The sequence below is a fragment of the Festucalex cinctus genome, chromosome 4, assembly GCF_051991245.1.
Source record: "Festucalex cinctus isolate MCC-2025b chromosome 4, RoL_Fcin_1.0, whole genome shotgun sequence".
Taxonomy (NCBI): Eukaryota; Metazoa; Chordata; class Actinopteri; order Syngnathiformes; family Syngnathidae; genus Festucalex; species Festucalex cinctus.
In genome coordinates, this window is record NC_135414.1 from 12,138,113 (window position 1) to 12,154,141 (window position 16,029).

At 39.5% G+C, this 16,029-nt stretch overlaps 1 protein-coding gene across 10 annotated transcripts in view; it reads right to left on the reverse strand.

Annotated features, from left to right (window-relative positions):
- The window catches only part of neo1a (neogenin 1a), a 181,244-nt gene extending 167,538 nt beyond the window's left edge, over nucleotides 1–13,706 (reverse strand). For 5 of the 10 annotated variants that reach the window (XM_077518927.1, XM_077518926.1, XM_077518933.1 and 2 more), the window contains exon 1: nucleotides 13,145–13,706. In XM_077518927.1, the coding sequence (XP_077375053.1) occupies nucleotides 13,145–13,238 (94 nt within the window). In that variant the 5' untranslated portion in view covers nucleotides 13,239–13,706. The remainder of the gene's footprint in view (nucleotides 1–13,144) is intronic. The other 5 variants (XM_077518935.1, XM_077518931.1, XM_077518934.1 and 2 more) reach the window with 1 other exon arrangement.
- Nucleotides 13,707–16,029: the final 2,323 nt, after the last annotated feature.

The following is a 16,029-nucleotide window of genomic DNA, read 5'->3' on the forward strand; positions in this document are numbered from 1 at the left end:
CTCGCCTGCTATTTCTCCGCAGGTGCTCCCTGTTGGCTGCCATCCATTTGCAACCATGCTGGTGCTGTTCATGAGTGACCTGTCGCAGGCTGGGAGCAAGCAAGGGCGACAAAGGCAGGCGCAATCAAGCCTTGAGTGCCAGTGGTAGAGGAATGGGAGGGAACCAGGGCAGCTGATTTCCATCACTGCCTATCACACACATCACGCCAGGTGAAAATCCTCACCTCCAGCAGCTTCTAACTCAGTCTGCCTCCACCTGCTTATCCATTTCACCAAGCTCGTCCTGCTCTTCCTCCTCCATATCAGTCACAGGAAGGTCATGTCTGCATTTAGACGGCTCAAGTGACTGTTTCATCTCAAAAGCTCTGTTTAACAAAGACTGAAGCCAAGCTGAAGCCATTGGACCAAAGAAATGTGCATGCAAGCACTGATCCATTTGAACTCTTTTAAAAATACCTACAAATGTCCTCAGAACATGCACAGTATCCAACATTGTCTATGTGTCATGAGGTTAAGCAATGTCCAAAAAGCAGAGGTGGGGAATTTACAAAATGTTGTACCTTTCCATTAGGGCTGGGCTTACAAACAAACAAACAAACAAACAAACAAACAGACGAATGAATGAATGAATGAATGAATAAATAAATAGCCTTCCTGATTGTAACACGGCCACAGTAGGGCCGCCAACGTGAGGATAAGGCCGTGTACCTGGCCCATACCAATGTCGGGTATTGGTACTCGCCATACCCAATCAATAGCGATTCGATTTTCCTTTTCGAGCCCGATATCAATTCATAAAACCATGAATCGATTATTATAATATCTCTTTTTCCCATAAATTTATAAGGAAATAAAATTTTAAAGACAGAGGGGCCTAAAGGTTTGCGTCGCCTTTGCACGGCACTAACCATTAAAAATGGAGCTATCCGGGAGCGTCTAATTCACTAAACACATGCAGATGGGGAAATCCTTCACTAAGTGCTCTGCCAACCAGATTGCGCCCCGGTGCGCCGGTGTTATTTGCGCGTATGTAAATTAGGTAACTTGCATACATTTGACCAAAAGATGCCCACCCCAATGCAAAGTAGACTCATTGATATACAGCGACTAATTCACTAACGCCAGCGCATTAACGCCACATGGCATTTGCGTGACACAAATAACGTTTATGGAAAGCATGTATAAACCTACCGCAACCTCGATCCCGGAATGCTGATAGCAGTGTATGCCACTTGCGGCACAACATGCACGGCAGAGAGACCGAGACCGACACATACACACAGTGAGTGAGTGTGAGTGTGAGTGTGAGTGTGAGTGTGCGCGTGAGCGAGAGAGAGAGAGAGAGATTTTTCTTATGTTGGTTTAGGACACATAACGTAACCCGGGCTGATCGGCAATGGCGGGGAGGCATTTTACGATCATTTTTACGTGCCAGATGCATACTTTACGCCCACGCCAACTTCTGAAAATATATTTTTTTTAAACGACCAGACCAATAATTTGTACTTTATGAATGAATGACGTTGTTGTCGTCCTCACTGCTCTGTACATCTTAATGGCGCCATAAACGCTTACTCTCGGTCCAACCTCGCTTTCTGATAATGTCATCTTTCTCGCAACTGTTACTATAACAAGCATGTCCCTGGTGCAAATCCATTGCCATGTGTGGTAAATCAGGTGCAAATTTGCTCCAAGCTGTCAGTTTTGTGGGCGTGTTTACACAGGTATATGATTAGAGCAATATCCTTAGTGAATAGGATGGTAACTGGGCACAGACTGCGGGTGCAGTTGTGGAGCAATATTTTGCGCTATTAGCGGACACAGTGCATTCTTGTGAATATAAAAGTATTTTCTTACATTTATGAAAGACATGACTTGTACTTTGAGATAATTCAGAATCTTTTTAATTTATATTTACAATTATTAAAATAGAAGCCAATTGATTGTGTAACACTTAAGTAATAACACTAAATCATTTAGCCAGTTATTTCTCCCGCAAGATGTAATTAGGAATTTAATGTTTGTGTACTTCTTCTGTCATGTCCTTGATATTTAAGAAGACTTGAGGTTGCATAATTAATCAATATCGGATTGAAGTGAAGTGAATCGAATCTAATTAAAAAAAAAATCGAAATCAAATCAAACTGAACTCTAGTGAATACAAATCGAATCGATTGAGGAAATTAGAATCGATACCCAGTCCTACCTTCCATCATCATTTTTTCAAGCTGAACGGAATTGCAATAATCAGCCTGTCATTAACCACGCTTCCACGCTTCCACGCTTCCATCATCACTTCATCACCACTTTAAGACCGACCGAAAAAGGTGGACATTCCACCAGTACTGAGGGACTGTCTCTCAGTCCGTCATTCATCAACAGGTCCGTTGGCACATGACCCAGTTAGTGACGAACACACTGATGGTCAAAAACCCACTTCTGTTAGTTCTTAGGCCTGTCTTTTTCAAGTTTCTCGTCATTGTTCATTTGTCAGAAAAACGGAAATCTGTCGGTGATGGACAGTCCATAAGTACTGATGGAATGCCCCACCCTGTCCAAAAGTCCAATTCGTTTCTAAATCTAATATTTTCAATAGCACTGTAAAAACTTGTTGAAAGAACTGTCAGAGAGATGCTCTTCCTCAAAGGTCAATGTTTCTAATCCATATTAGGAAATGACCCCTTATGTGTGGAAAGGGGTGTAATGTTATATGACCATTATCAGCATCTTGGAAGTAAACAAAACAAAAACAGTTACGTTTGGTTATATAAAGCAGAAGCAAAATAAATCCACAAGCTGCTCTTTTCTATTTCTGTAATCCATATAGAAGCCCACATATGTCCCTCAAGGCCTGATATTTTCTTACAAGTAAAAAGTACTCAAAGGTTGTACTGTATATCAAATTTCAAGGGGCAATTATAATTTTCTGGCCTGTCTCAAGTTTTACTCCACATTAGCATTTGAGCACAAAAGAAATGCCATCGTGTTTCACGATACTGCTGGGGGACTCATTTGTTCAACTGGAAAGAAAGCCACAAAAGCAGAATCAAAAGCGAGGCCTAATTTCATGACACTGTGGCAGTGTAAGAAAAGACGTAGAACGCTAATTTCATATTTTGAACTGGCTGTCGACCTCTGTCAGCTTTAGATGAGCTCAGAGTTGAGAATGAGACTAGCCCAGTGCAGTCAGTGGAGCCAGAGCCAAAGGGGTGCTCCCAACAAGCACAAAGAAGCCTCTATATAACACTGCACTGCTCAAAGGGTCGTTTCAGCTCCAATCTGGCTGCAAAAACAAGGGTTAATACTACTACAACAGCAGGGGAAGAATAAATGAACACAGGGAATCTTGGAATGATGTACAAATCAGCAGTTCAGAACTACTATTTGTCTTGTAGTAATTAGTAACAAACCAAAATGTTGATGTTTGTAGCTAAGGTTCAACTATCTGAAATGCTGCTGCTCTTTGCATGCTGAATCAGTGCAATGGAAAAGTACCGCATCAGGAAAAAAAAAATAATAATTCTTGCTGATGCCTCTAAATATTATAGCATACACAACCAAAGTGTTAAGTGATTTCTATTGATTTATGATATGTTAAAAGAAAAACACAAATTCTAGTAAGGATGTCGGCTAGCACTTTTTTTCCAGACTGATACCAGCACAATTGCCGGTACACATTTCTGGAGGAGTAGTCACTTTTGATACGTAAAATTCCCTCTGCCCCCCCGAAAATAACAGCTGGTTTTAAAGAAAGACCAATATATCTCAATATAGCATTTTTCCTTAAAATTGCATGACATTTACTAGCAATTTACAATTTTAATTTCTACTTCCTGACTGTAAAACGGCCACAATAGAGCTGCCGCCGTGAGGATAAGGCCGGGTACCTGGCCCATGTCTGGAATTGGTACTCGTCCATACCCAATTTCTAGTAAAACTGAGATTGTGTAAGAGGAAAAACACAACCTCATAATGCAACAAGTAAAATAAATAGCTTTGTTAGGAATCTTAATTAGATTGAGCAAACTTGGAATAAAAAGGGGAACTTGTATGTTTAAAGGCTTTAAAATCTTAATCACAATGTAGAAAATATGCTACGGTATATTAGGCAATATTTAGGAAGGAGAAACACTGAGCTGTAAGTTATGTGAATTTTCCGCTCCGTTCTACAAACCAAAATTCTGAACAAACCAACCCCAAACTGCATGACCAACAAATTCCTCTCGTTTCCTAATCTGTAATTTGGTCTCATTCTAAATAAAGGCATTTACAATCAATTTCAATTACATGTTTGTACATCAAGGTTCAACACCCATTTTTTTCCATACAAAATCAACACAAAAACGTTTGAACGTAAACCTCACTAGTGCAACATTATAACAGATACTGCAGAATGTTTTGGGTTTTTTTTTTCATGATGAAGCAAAAGCTTTTGTTTGTGTTTAAATCAGGAAAGCTCACAGCCTTATTGAGAGAACAGCTGTTCAAGCTCAGATGTGGAACATCAGTTTGTATAAAAAGTCACAAAACAGCCATCCGTGTCTAAAGTTGCCAAGAGCCACAGGCCGGGCACAAGACGATGGCAGCCGGCTAGATTAAGCAGTGCCCACAATCGACTCTCTGTGACTGCGAGCCTCCACACCCTACCAGCACATGAAGGGCTCCTTTGACCGACTGAAGCCTGAGAAGTTCTCTGTGTAACAGAGTTGATACTGTACTCAAAGAGCATGAATCCAGTCTCTCCCATATAAACACAGTGACTCAACCACAGTGCAGATGAGCTGACAAATAACTGAAAATCTATGTTGAGCTTTTGATGGGTAGGGGATCAATTAGTTGGAATTGATGTTTGATTCTTGATTCTTGCATTGAGCTTAGTAGAACGCAAGCTAATTAACAGCTGCACTACATCACAAAACTGCACCATTGAGAAGACCTTCAGGTGAATTCATCACATCCTGGAAGTCCTCCAAATAGACAGCAGAGAATAAATTCATGTCTGAGAGCTGCAGGATGCTGGCACTCCAGCAGGTATGGCGCAATCAAATCAAGGTTATTAATCAGTTAATCTGCCATAATTTGTGACCTCAACGGCTGCCAAGATGAATACTCACCAACTCGCTATTACATTAACTATAAATGACCTTAATTGTGTTTTTAGCTCTCACACATCGCACATGATGATCAGTTCAAGTGTTGCCAAACTACTGAGACATGAATGTTTGCGATATGCATGTGATCTATTTGAGACTTAACTGTTAATGTCACTGCTCACTGGGAACAAGCTGTACTATTTTGCCTCAATTTCTTAAGGACACAATTAATCAACTCCACGCAACCTGATATAAAGGCCTCTATACAACCAATCCGACCTCAGCCAACGTGACCGACACTTAGTCCCTGTGGCGTTGGCCTGAACGTCTGCACATCATGCCGGAAAAATAATGGCAATAACCCGAGCCACAGAACAGACAGACATCAATTCAACTCAACTCAACTCAAGTTTATTTATATAGCGCTTTCAAACAGCCTGAAGACGCCAACTATAAAGTACCTTCTGTGCATGCGTGAGAAGTAACGCCCAATTCACACTGGCTGCAGAACGGACGCCGCATGGCGGCCGTACGGGCGCCGCAAGGATAGAAGGCATTCAAGTCTATGTGTCTACGTGCGGGTGCGTCTGCGGTGTGGAACGGATGCGACAATGCGGGAGGTTTCCGCAAGCGTTATATTTTTTTCCCAGACGCTGCATGCTGATTTTCATGAAGCTGGAGAAATTACACGAATTGGGCGTAATAAACCCCCCCCCCCCATCGGAGTCGGGATTTACTTTTCCTTATTGTTAGAAAATGACACTCGGAAAGCTCTTCATGGGAGTGGGATATAACAAATGTAAACAATGCATACCGCTATCTTTTTCAATTTTCATTCATGTTGTACTCCCATGCGAAATAATCTAAGAATAAATCCTACCTGTTCTATCCAGTTGCGTTTCCATGTCTTGCCCATAGTTTAGCTATCATCACTTGGAGATACCCCTTGACGGTAATTAATACCAATGTCAGTCTCTCTTGAACCATAGTGATGAATTCATCTTCTCGATCTTCTGTCTGGACAGAGATTATACGTCCAAATGCCAAGGATGATAATGTGCGAAATGAGCGAAATTTTAAAAGGTTTTCCATCACTAGTTACTGTTATCCACATTTGTCACTTCCTATTCTTGCCCCATGCGCTGATTCGCTAGCTAACAGCCAATCAGAGTATGCAAATGTCAAGACAGTCTGACACCAATTCAACATGTTGAATCCACCGAAAACACCGCCAGACAACGACTTTACAATGGTGATTTATTCATCAATCAGACGCCACATAACCAATGCCCGGCCACTTCCCGACTGCCAATATTGGAGAATCAAATATATACATACACCATGTAAAGAAATTGTTCAGCATATCTCAACAGTAACATAGGAATGTCAAAATAAAACCAATTCTTTTCCAATGTGAGCAGCCCACTTGAGTGGATACTAACATACAGTGAGGCTTCAGGACAAAAGCATGACATGTGGTGTTTATTAGAGCACCACAGAAGCTGACCTACGCAGCAAAAAAAGATCGCAAAAACAAGGGCCTGATTTCAAACTCCTCTTTGTGTATGCTTTGCTTTTCCTGCTGCCACACGTGTCAGCTCCAAGGAAGCCTCTTCTTTCCCAGACGTCATTAAGCTTCACCATTACTCAATCACAGCAGAACAAGAAAGCCTGGTAAGCACAAGATTTCCAAATGACATGTTCAACAATGACAAAAATGTAGCATTCCTCGGGTTAAAATGAAGCCTGGAAGAAGTTGTCACACTGGGAACCTCCAACAGCTCTATAGCTTGTTGTGCTCAACGTTTTTCAAGTTCAAAGCTCACTCCCTTTGTTATGCTTGTCTGGACTCAAAAGAGCCAACAGACACAAAGAAGCAATAACCAATAGCAGCTCACCACAGCTGTCGACAGTTGAGAGTTTTTTTACTGAGCTGCACACATTTTTTGACGCGTCAGGTTAAACAGCAACTCAAAACCAAATCAACTTATTTTTTATGATAAACTGAATAAACAGGTGTCTACTAATGCTGTCTACATGTCCTATATTATGGTGACGTTTTAGTGTAGGTTTGTTAAAAAATAAATAAATAAATAAATAATTAAAAATTTAAAAAAGTTGGAATTTGTGGCTAAAAACATCTGTGTGGCGCCATCTTCAGGTTAAGTACTGGGATAAACACAAATTGGTTGATTTTCTTTACTTTGGATGAGCACGTACTACCCACCTCACTTACGTGAGGCCAACTTATTGGCTCCGCCACCCACTAGCTCAGTCTCGTACACGCCTCCTTAGCGAGTTGCAGTTTGAATTGTAGCTTTTGCGAACATCTTTATATCGATTTTCAGGTTGGTGATTTATTAGGATACTTTGGTTAACTATGTAGCTTGTGGTAGCATCAAAATTATTTAGATTGTAGTTTTCACTGCTGCTGCCAAATCACAGCCAGGTTACATCCAACACAGAATTAGTATTTCCATATAGGCTTAAACAATAGTGAAAGCAAATTAGTAAAATATGGACTATTCATGTATAATAATACATTAAGTTTTAATCTTCTGTCTGATCTTTTTTGTTTTGTTATTGACAAACTTCTGCTCCACACGTCTGTCCATTTATCAGCAATATAGTGAGAATGACTGAAACTGACTTTGGCAGTTGATTTATGATTCATGCGTGCCCCTAAAATTTGAGGTTTGGGGCCACTATGCTGCGAGTAATAAAAAGTGAGTCTGGAGCCCTGGAAGCTACAGGAAAATAACGTCTTGTGTCGCACTGTGTTCCATGTGTACAAATGTCCCTTCAGATTTCTCTACTTTTATTATTTCAATGGAACTGGTAGGCCAAGGACGGCTGTAAAAAGGCTCGTTTTAACGTGAAATCTGTCCAGCTGCGTAACAGCTTCTGATTCTGAGAGACTTGAATAATATTTCTTGTATGGTAAAATGTATTTAAACTCAACTCAAATCTGGAGTAAAATTTCAGTAAAAGTTTAACCACCTATTGGTGATGTCTGTACTGTGGTGTTTTTTTTTTTTCTGGCTGCATTTTATGTCATCAAATTTCGACTACATGAACTACTTGATCTTGTAGGTGCATTCCTCCATTAGCTAATAAAATTACACGTCATTCCCATACCATACCACAATCCCCCTAAATTAAGAAGGTAAATAGAACTACTATATTTCAAAACAGTGGATTACAAGTACATGATGACTACGATAGGACATGCGAGGACTACACAAGTTTCACTGCATAACAATATGAACAACTGCTCTCAGAAAGACCACTTCACATAATTGGAGGGCAGCATAAATCGCAGAGAATTCAGCATTGGCCATCTCTGTGTTCACAAATTAGTTTACATATTAACTACAGTGGCGGTTAGAGGGGTTATTTTAAACATTATGCTGATAAGCAATAAATAAATGAGTGAAAATGTTAAGGTACTCAAATTAATGTGGTCCCAAAACCAAAATTATAACTTTGATACTGCACCTGTATAAAGTAGCTGTCCTTGGTACCTATGCTGAATCAAATCAAATCATGGCAGAAACCAAAACTGATCAGGAAAAGCAGCAGAACCATAGAAGGCTGCCCGCCAGGCCTAAAGCACTGGGGGAAACCCTGTACTCGTTACAAATGTATTTTCTTATTTTCTGATTGTTCTTGTTGCTTCTCTTGTTGGATTTTTTTACTTAGATTCACAGTTGAGTTTTGTACTTGTATAAATATTACATTTTAAATCTGTCAATACTGTGATCATGTTATTCAGTGATTTCAATCTCAATCAAAACAATTATTAGTTTTTCCATAATCCATAATCGCTTTGTGCATGTATGTCAAATGAATGTGCAAGCATTGAAAACCTTCAAACAGCTGATGCACATTAATTCTAATATTCAGAAACATGGGAACATGTGAAATTGTGAGAAGTCCACTTTGCAAATAACTGAGGCCTTTGCAAAAGTTGAACAGCATGTACAAAGTAAACCCTGCAGTGCAACGTTTTTAACAAGATTCATTTACGAGCAAATGTGGCAACAGAAGTGCATTGTTGGATGAACTAAAAGCCAATGTTTTTTTTTTTTTTTTTTTTTTTTTTTTTTTTTTTTTTAACTATGCCACAATAGGCAACTGAAAGTTTAATTTGGGTAATACCACAGCGGCCCCATCTAACCCCCAACAGAAGCACCAGCAGATGTGACACAAAGTATTCAGGAGATATTGATCTGTCTCTCCCCTAACAATTACACGCCATAAACTGTGACAGTCAGTGCAAATGATTTCAATAATTGCTGTCACTTTGACCACCCCACAATGCCCTCCAAGCACAGACTTTGTAGCTACAGTAGCGGCAGTATGATCTTGTTTTCACTATGATAGTGAGAACATCATTACTCCACCTCTTGCATCAAAAGCACTGAGCAGCATCACACTGAGTGTTCACTCTACTATGGCAGACCCAAAAAAATGTCCAATGTGAGGAGGGGGATTCATTAGTTGAGCAGATGAATCAAACACTTGGCAAAGTGCACAGTTATCCAAATCTCTGGATAGAAATCATTAGGACTTTATGCACACTCTAAGACCATAAATAAATAATCACTGAACTGTATACTCAATATGGTAGACAGCAAGTGCCACTGATGCTTTGCTTGGACATGTTACATGTATTTTACCCAATGGATTGAAGTATAATCAGCAAGTCTATATTACTACACCCTGCAATAATATTTGTCAAATATTGTGTCAAAATCCGCAAACAGTATTTATAACCACTTTAGTAAACATGTCCATGCTCGTAACTGTCTTTGCTGCATGATAATCAGAGCCGCCGCAGACCAAGCAATGTTGCACATTGGGCTGGTTTCAACCACTCGTTTTAGTCACTAGTTTTACTGGGATTCGTGCTGGTGCACGTCATGGCCAATCAAAAACACAATGTCATATCATGTGAGCTTTCAAAGCCAAAACATACTTTTATACCCATAAAGTATCAGCCTGCTGTGCCGTACCAATTAAATACAGAATCGTCTCTGTCACCATAATGCACACAAATGTTCACAAAGAAAATTCAGCTTCCGGGTACGATGTGACGTCTAGCTTAGCGCCAAGTTGTAACAATGTACCGTACACACACACATACACGCACCATGCTTTAAAATAGAGTACTAAACTAAATATTTTCAGGACTACGTTTTTCCACATGCTTCGAAGCTTGCATGTTGGTGTGGCTAATTTAAGAAGTTTTACAGACTAATGACCAATGAGTAGGAATCTAATAATATCCAAACATCACGATACGATAATTATCACGATTAGCACGAACCTCGCGATAAATATCACCATATTGTGGGGAGATATTGAAAAATATCTGCTGGCATATGACTGATTTATAGGAGTGATAAGCACCACAGTATGTCCGGTTAGAACGTACTTTGTCCATGTGAGCAATAATCTGACCAGGTTTTCTCTTTGGACTGTTCAATATGCTTGTGTGGGTGTGCTGTATTTAAAAATAATAATAATAAAAAATACAAATACAAATACATATGACCAATTGTATGTAAATGTCTCGTCAATAAAACGCTAATTCCCTGAGATCATATTTACGCATGACATGTAGTTAAAATAGTTAACTTCAATGTACATCCAATTATTAATAACACTTAATATTGAGGCACTTACTTTCTAATGCATGTATATTGTGAATCTGGTTAATTTGTAGAGGAACTTGACCGTGTTACGTTTGTTTTTGTTTTGTTTTTTTTCAACGATCCTTTTGTTGTTCCTTGCAACTAACTACCCATTTAGGTTAGGTCGGGAAAGGAAATGGGTAGGGTAGGGAAATTAGTAGAAATACTGCACAAAAACCAAGTAACATGCAGTTTGTTTTGTTTTTTTAGCACCTGACCATTTCACTCTGTACTATAAGACTTACTAAAATGCATCACTTAAAACTAGGGGTGTGAATTGCCTAGTACCTGACGATTCGATTCGTATCACGATTCACAGGTCACGATTCGATTCGATACCGATTAATCCCGATACGAATTTATAAGTCGATTGTTGAGATTTTTTTCATTCAAATTTAGAAAATACTAATCAGTAAGCTTGTAGAGTGTAAGATTTATATGAAAATGTATTATTTATTTATCTGAAATTTCAGTCTTATAGAGGTTGTAATCTGTTTCATGTTTGAACAGCATTAAAATAAAATATTAAGGCTTAATGTTCCGTTCATATAACATTCTTCCATGCTCAAGGTGTGAATCCTAAAAAAAAAAAATAAAAAAAAATAAAAAAAAAAAAAAAAAATCGATTCTGCCGATTATTGAATCGATTCGAGAATCGCGCGATGTAGTATCGCGATATATCGCCGAATCGATTTTTTTTAACACCCCTACTTAAAACCATAACACTGATAGATATGTTATTTTAAAGAACACAACAGACATGAATTTATTACTATACATTTTTCCTTTACAGTCTATAGACACAATCTCACAAAAATCGCACAACTATCTTCAAAGCGACGTTTTGGAAAGGCTGGAGAAGAACATCAGTGTGCCAATGAAAACAACAGTTGTTTGAAAAGTCTGCGGGCCATGTTACATCTCTAAGGTGGTCTGGTCTGTCTTAATAAAACCTTGCGCATAGTGCTGTGTAAAAGCAGAGAGGGTGGCCAAATGTTTACACATTTAAGCAAGTTATTTGCATTGTCCGCTGGGAGACGATCAGCACACAAGTCAGTCCCAGCAGGATTACAGAGATAAGATAGGGCCTAAGTGGATTTTACACTGCCAACAGCAACTTGTTTACAAAAGCCAAACTTTTTGTGGAATGTTACAACAACTTGCAGGGAACTGCAAAGGGAGGAGTTGAAAGAAAAGCAGCCAGATTTCAACAGATTAGGCAGAACTTTAATTAAAAACAAGGCAATCTGTTGCCCGAGGGGACAAACTTGTCTACAACTCTGCCAACTTGGGATGACTATGTTAAGAACTTCAAGTCAACGTGTTGTGAATAAACTGATATTTTGATGGGGGTAGAGGCTGGTACCCCATAATTAGTAATTTGAGACTCATCCACTACGTGTGGGTCCCCGTCCAATTCTCTGGAATCAATCAAACCACCTAAAGGAACTCCCTGGTCCCCCTAATCTCCTGGTTTTATTACTTTCCAGACAGTCAGCCTGTTTCACCCTACCCCCATCTCCCTCTTTTGTATGGGTTCTCCTACTAAACCAAGGAGGGGCTTTTTTTTCCACACACACCCTCTCTCTCTCTTCTGCCTCCCTTTCCACCACTGCAGAGCTCCTCATGGAGGAGAGGGTCTTTCATCAGGCTTCATACGCAAGCAGAGACCCGTCAGTCCCAGGCTTTTCTTCTTTACCAAGCCTTTCCCAACACATGAAAAGCCTTTTCTCACACATAACCTTGGCCAAGCCCTTTAGTCTTTTCCAAACACATGCTTTAGAAGGCTGCGGCAACACAGTCAAGATGTGGTATGTGATAAATCCAAACAGGCATTTTCTATCATTATACTTAAAATGGCAACAGATTGCCAACAGTGACTTGGGCTCAGGCTGCAATCAATAGCGCTCTGATGTCTAACAATGAACGGGGGGATGGCAGTGACATTTCCCACAACAGAACACCACCAGTTGGACTGATGGTGAAAAGCTAATGAATTGCGAATGTTGTTTATCCATCAGCTAAACGTGTATTGACACCCAGGTAATGAGATGTCTACTGGACTGATGGTGCCGCTTCCCTCTCGATATAGTGACTATTTGCATAGAGGCCAACACATTCATGAGCACAAATCACGTGTTTGGTTCGCATTCCACATTCAAAACATCAAATCAATTTTGGTGGAGACATCGCATCCAAATGTGGAATGGTGACGGGTCAAACAAGTCTACTTTTAAACTTGGCTTCCAATGCCATATCGGCTAGACGATTTGAGAGTTGTCCGTCCACCCCACGGCGTGTTATGATTAAAGTTTCCACACTTCGAGAAAGAAAAACGAGCGAGACGTGTACCTTTGTCGACATGCTTGGCCGCCGTGCTCTCCGTGCACAGAAAGGTGAGACAGGAGAGGAGAGAGAGGAGCAACAGAGCTCCCCGCTCGGCCATCACTTTTCACAAATAAATCTTGGCAGGCTTCAGGAATCCCGGCTTTTGAACGAAATCCTTTCTCCCCCCCCAAAAAAAAAAAATCCGGAAAATGTGCCAATAAAAAAAAAGTTCAAAGCGGCAAACCGCGAAGATGCATGTGGAGCCAGGTACTTAGAAAAGCGTCCGGGTAAAACATGGAGCTGGGAAAGAGAGCGCCGCAGGTTATGCACACTCTTTTCGCAACTTGGTCGAGGCAGAGGTCGGAAGAAAAAACAGTCATCAATCCATGACTACGGACACGCAGCGCAACGGAGAGTAGAGCGGGCGATGGACACCCAATACGCCGGCCTTGCCACTCAAATGTCGGCACAAACAAGGAGCTTGTCAAGGGGGAAATGAGATCCAGGGAGAAAGAGAAATCTCGAGCGTAGCCAGCTCACCGCTCGCTCACGGTTGGGACGTGAGCGTGAGGGAGCAGCGTGTTGGAGGAGGGGGAAGATGAGGAGGAGAAAGAGGAGGGGGGCTGGAACTCCTCTGGCTCCCCGGAAAACGGGGCGTGGAGCATCACTGAAGTTTGGATCCTGGTGGCTTGTTCAGGCAACCACTAAAATGTGGTGAGGATTTCATTTTTGGAAAGCAAGTCAGGACAGGCAACCTTGGTTAAAATACATTTTTGTATTAGTTAACATGTCGTTATTGAATTTTAAATTTCAGTTAGTTTTGCTTATTTTAATATAGATATTAGATTACCATTTTTTTTTATCCTTCGTTTTAATTTAGTTTGCATTAGGGTGTTTTTTTTTTTTCAATACGGTGTATTTGGGCAAGTTAATTCATCTTTATTTATATAGTGCTTTCAAACAGCCTTCGCTGTCACAAAAAAATCAAACATAACATAAAACATTAACAGCGACAATACAAACACAATTCAACATTTTGGGGTGTAATGTCACAATAAGTGTGTATATAATAAAAATTAAGCAAAACGATACCATTTTAAAATAATGTTCTAGCGACTAACAGATGAAAAAATATCTACAAATCAAATAATGTAAAATATTCCAAGTGCAGTGCTTCCAAGGTTAGATGTAGATGGGCAAAATCACAATATCCACCTGTAGACACACCTGTACATTAAATGTACAGTAAAGTCAATTACCAGGAACATATTCTATTGGGATAGACCTGTTATCGAGCGGGCCGAGATTTGGCGCAGATGTTTTTTGACATTTTGATGAATATCAGCATCAGCCTTTTGTAAAAATCTGACGGCCATCAAGAGATCATTTTAAGCAGTGCTAACTACTGGGAACTATATTTAAATTTTCAGTTAACTTTATTAGAGATGTTGCTGTGAACAATTATCCAAAACAATTATGAACAATTAATTAATTAATTAGTGATTAATATAAAAAAAAGATCTAAACAGAGAGGTTCCGTCAACTCTGTTGTTGAGATACATGGCTATTGATTTATTGATCTATTCAGTTCTTATAAGACGTATTAAAACAGCTCAGCATTTATATGCAATTTCTAGGTGTGAACTACCTTAATTTTTGTTTTTGTTTATGAAACCAGATTTAATTAAGCAAATGAATGAAATATCCTCCTAATTGCGAAGAAGCCACACACATTACCTAATTGATGTGCTTGATCCTAATTGATTTATGGATACGAATAAGAAGTAATATTAAGATAATTGGAACAAAATTACAGAATGAACCTAACGAGTGCAAAGTAACCTTTAACAGTAGCATTATTATTAATTATAATGTATACTTTTGTGCTTTTGTACATTTTTTTAAACTTAAAATTGCTACAAAATCAGACAAACCTGTTTAGAATTCAGCTAAAGACTTACATTCATTCATTAAAAAAAAAAGCAAAAAATAAAATAAAAAAAAAAGCAAAAATTTCAAATTCTGGTTGCCAGATGATAGTTATGCATTTCCCCAATAAACATGTGCTTAGTTTACATCTCATCATTGTAAGGGTTAATTAAACAAGGTTTATTATGATATACAGTACATACCAAAAGCTCCTTTCATATACAGTAATTACAATATGGAATGGCTTAGCTATTTACATATAGGCCGTATTTAAACATCTGTAACTTGACTCAACAGATGACGTCGCTCGGTGGCTGGAAATCCGAAGAAGGCTTAAGTAGTAAAAATAGTCCCCTAAGCTTCAGATAAAGTTGCTTAAAATGATCCCTGGGGCAGAGTGTATTGTATTTTGGCAGGGAATGAAAAAGACGATAAAAGTGACAGTGAGGTTATGATTCCAAAGAGAAACCACCCTTTGCTTGTGACTTGGCTCAAGGGGAAAGAATGAGGAAAAACAGGCCTTGTCAGTCCCAAGCCTGCATCCGAGTGTAAAAACAAAGCTTTTCACTTAGAAATATGGAACAGCTCCCTCCGCTGGTATGAAACCCCCACGACATACTCATCATGTCCATTTTACCCTTCCGCTAAGTTGGTGTGCCTCAGGGCTCACATTTTAGGTCAGTCATTTTTTCTTTTACATTATATACAAGTGTTTATCTACATAAAAATATACCACTCAAAGAAATGACCCTCTCGGCAGGACCACAATGTTGTTTATCTTCAATTGTGAGTACGATATCCAACATATTTAACACATTTTGTGTAACTTGAAAAGAATACGCCACACATTTTAGTAGCGCAGAAGAACAAAGCTCACTTTAGAGTTTCATCTGTAAGTCGCACCATGCTTTTTGATTAACACACAAGGCTGTCAAGAACGGGGGAGAAAACGCACCAAAGAATCAAGAGAATGTAGAACT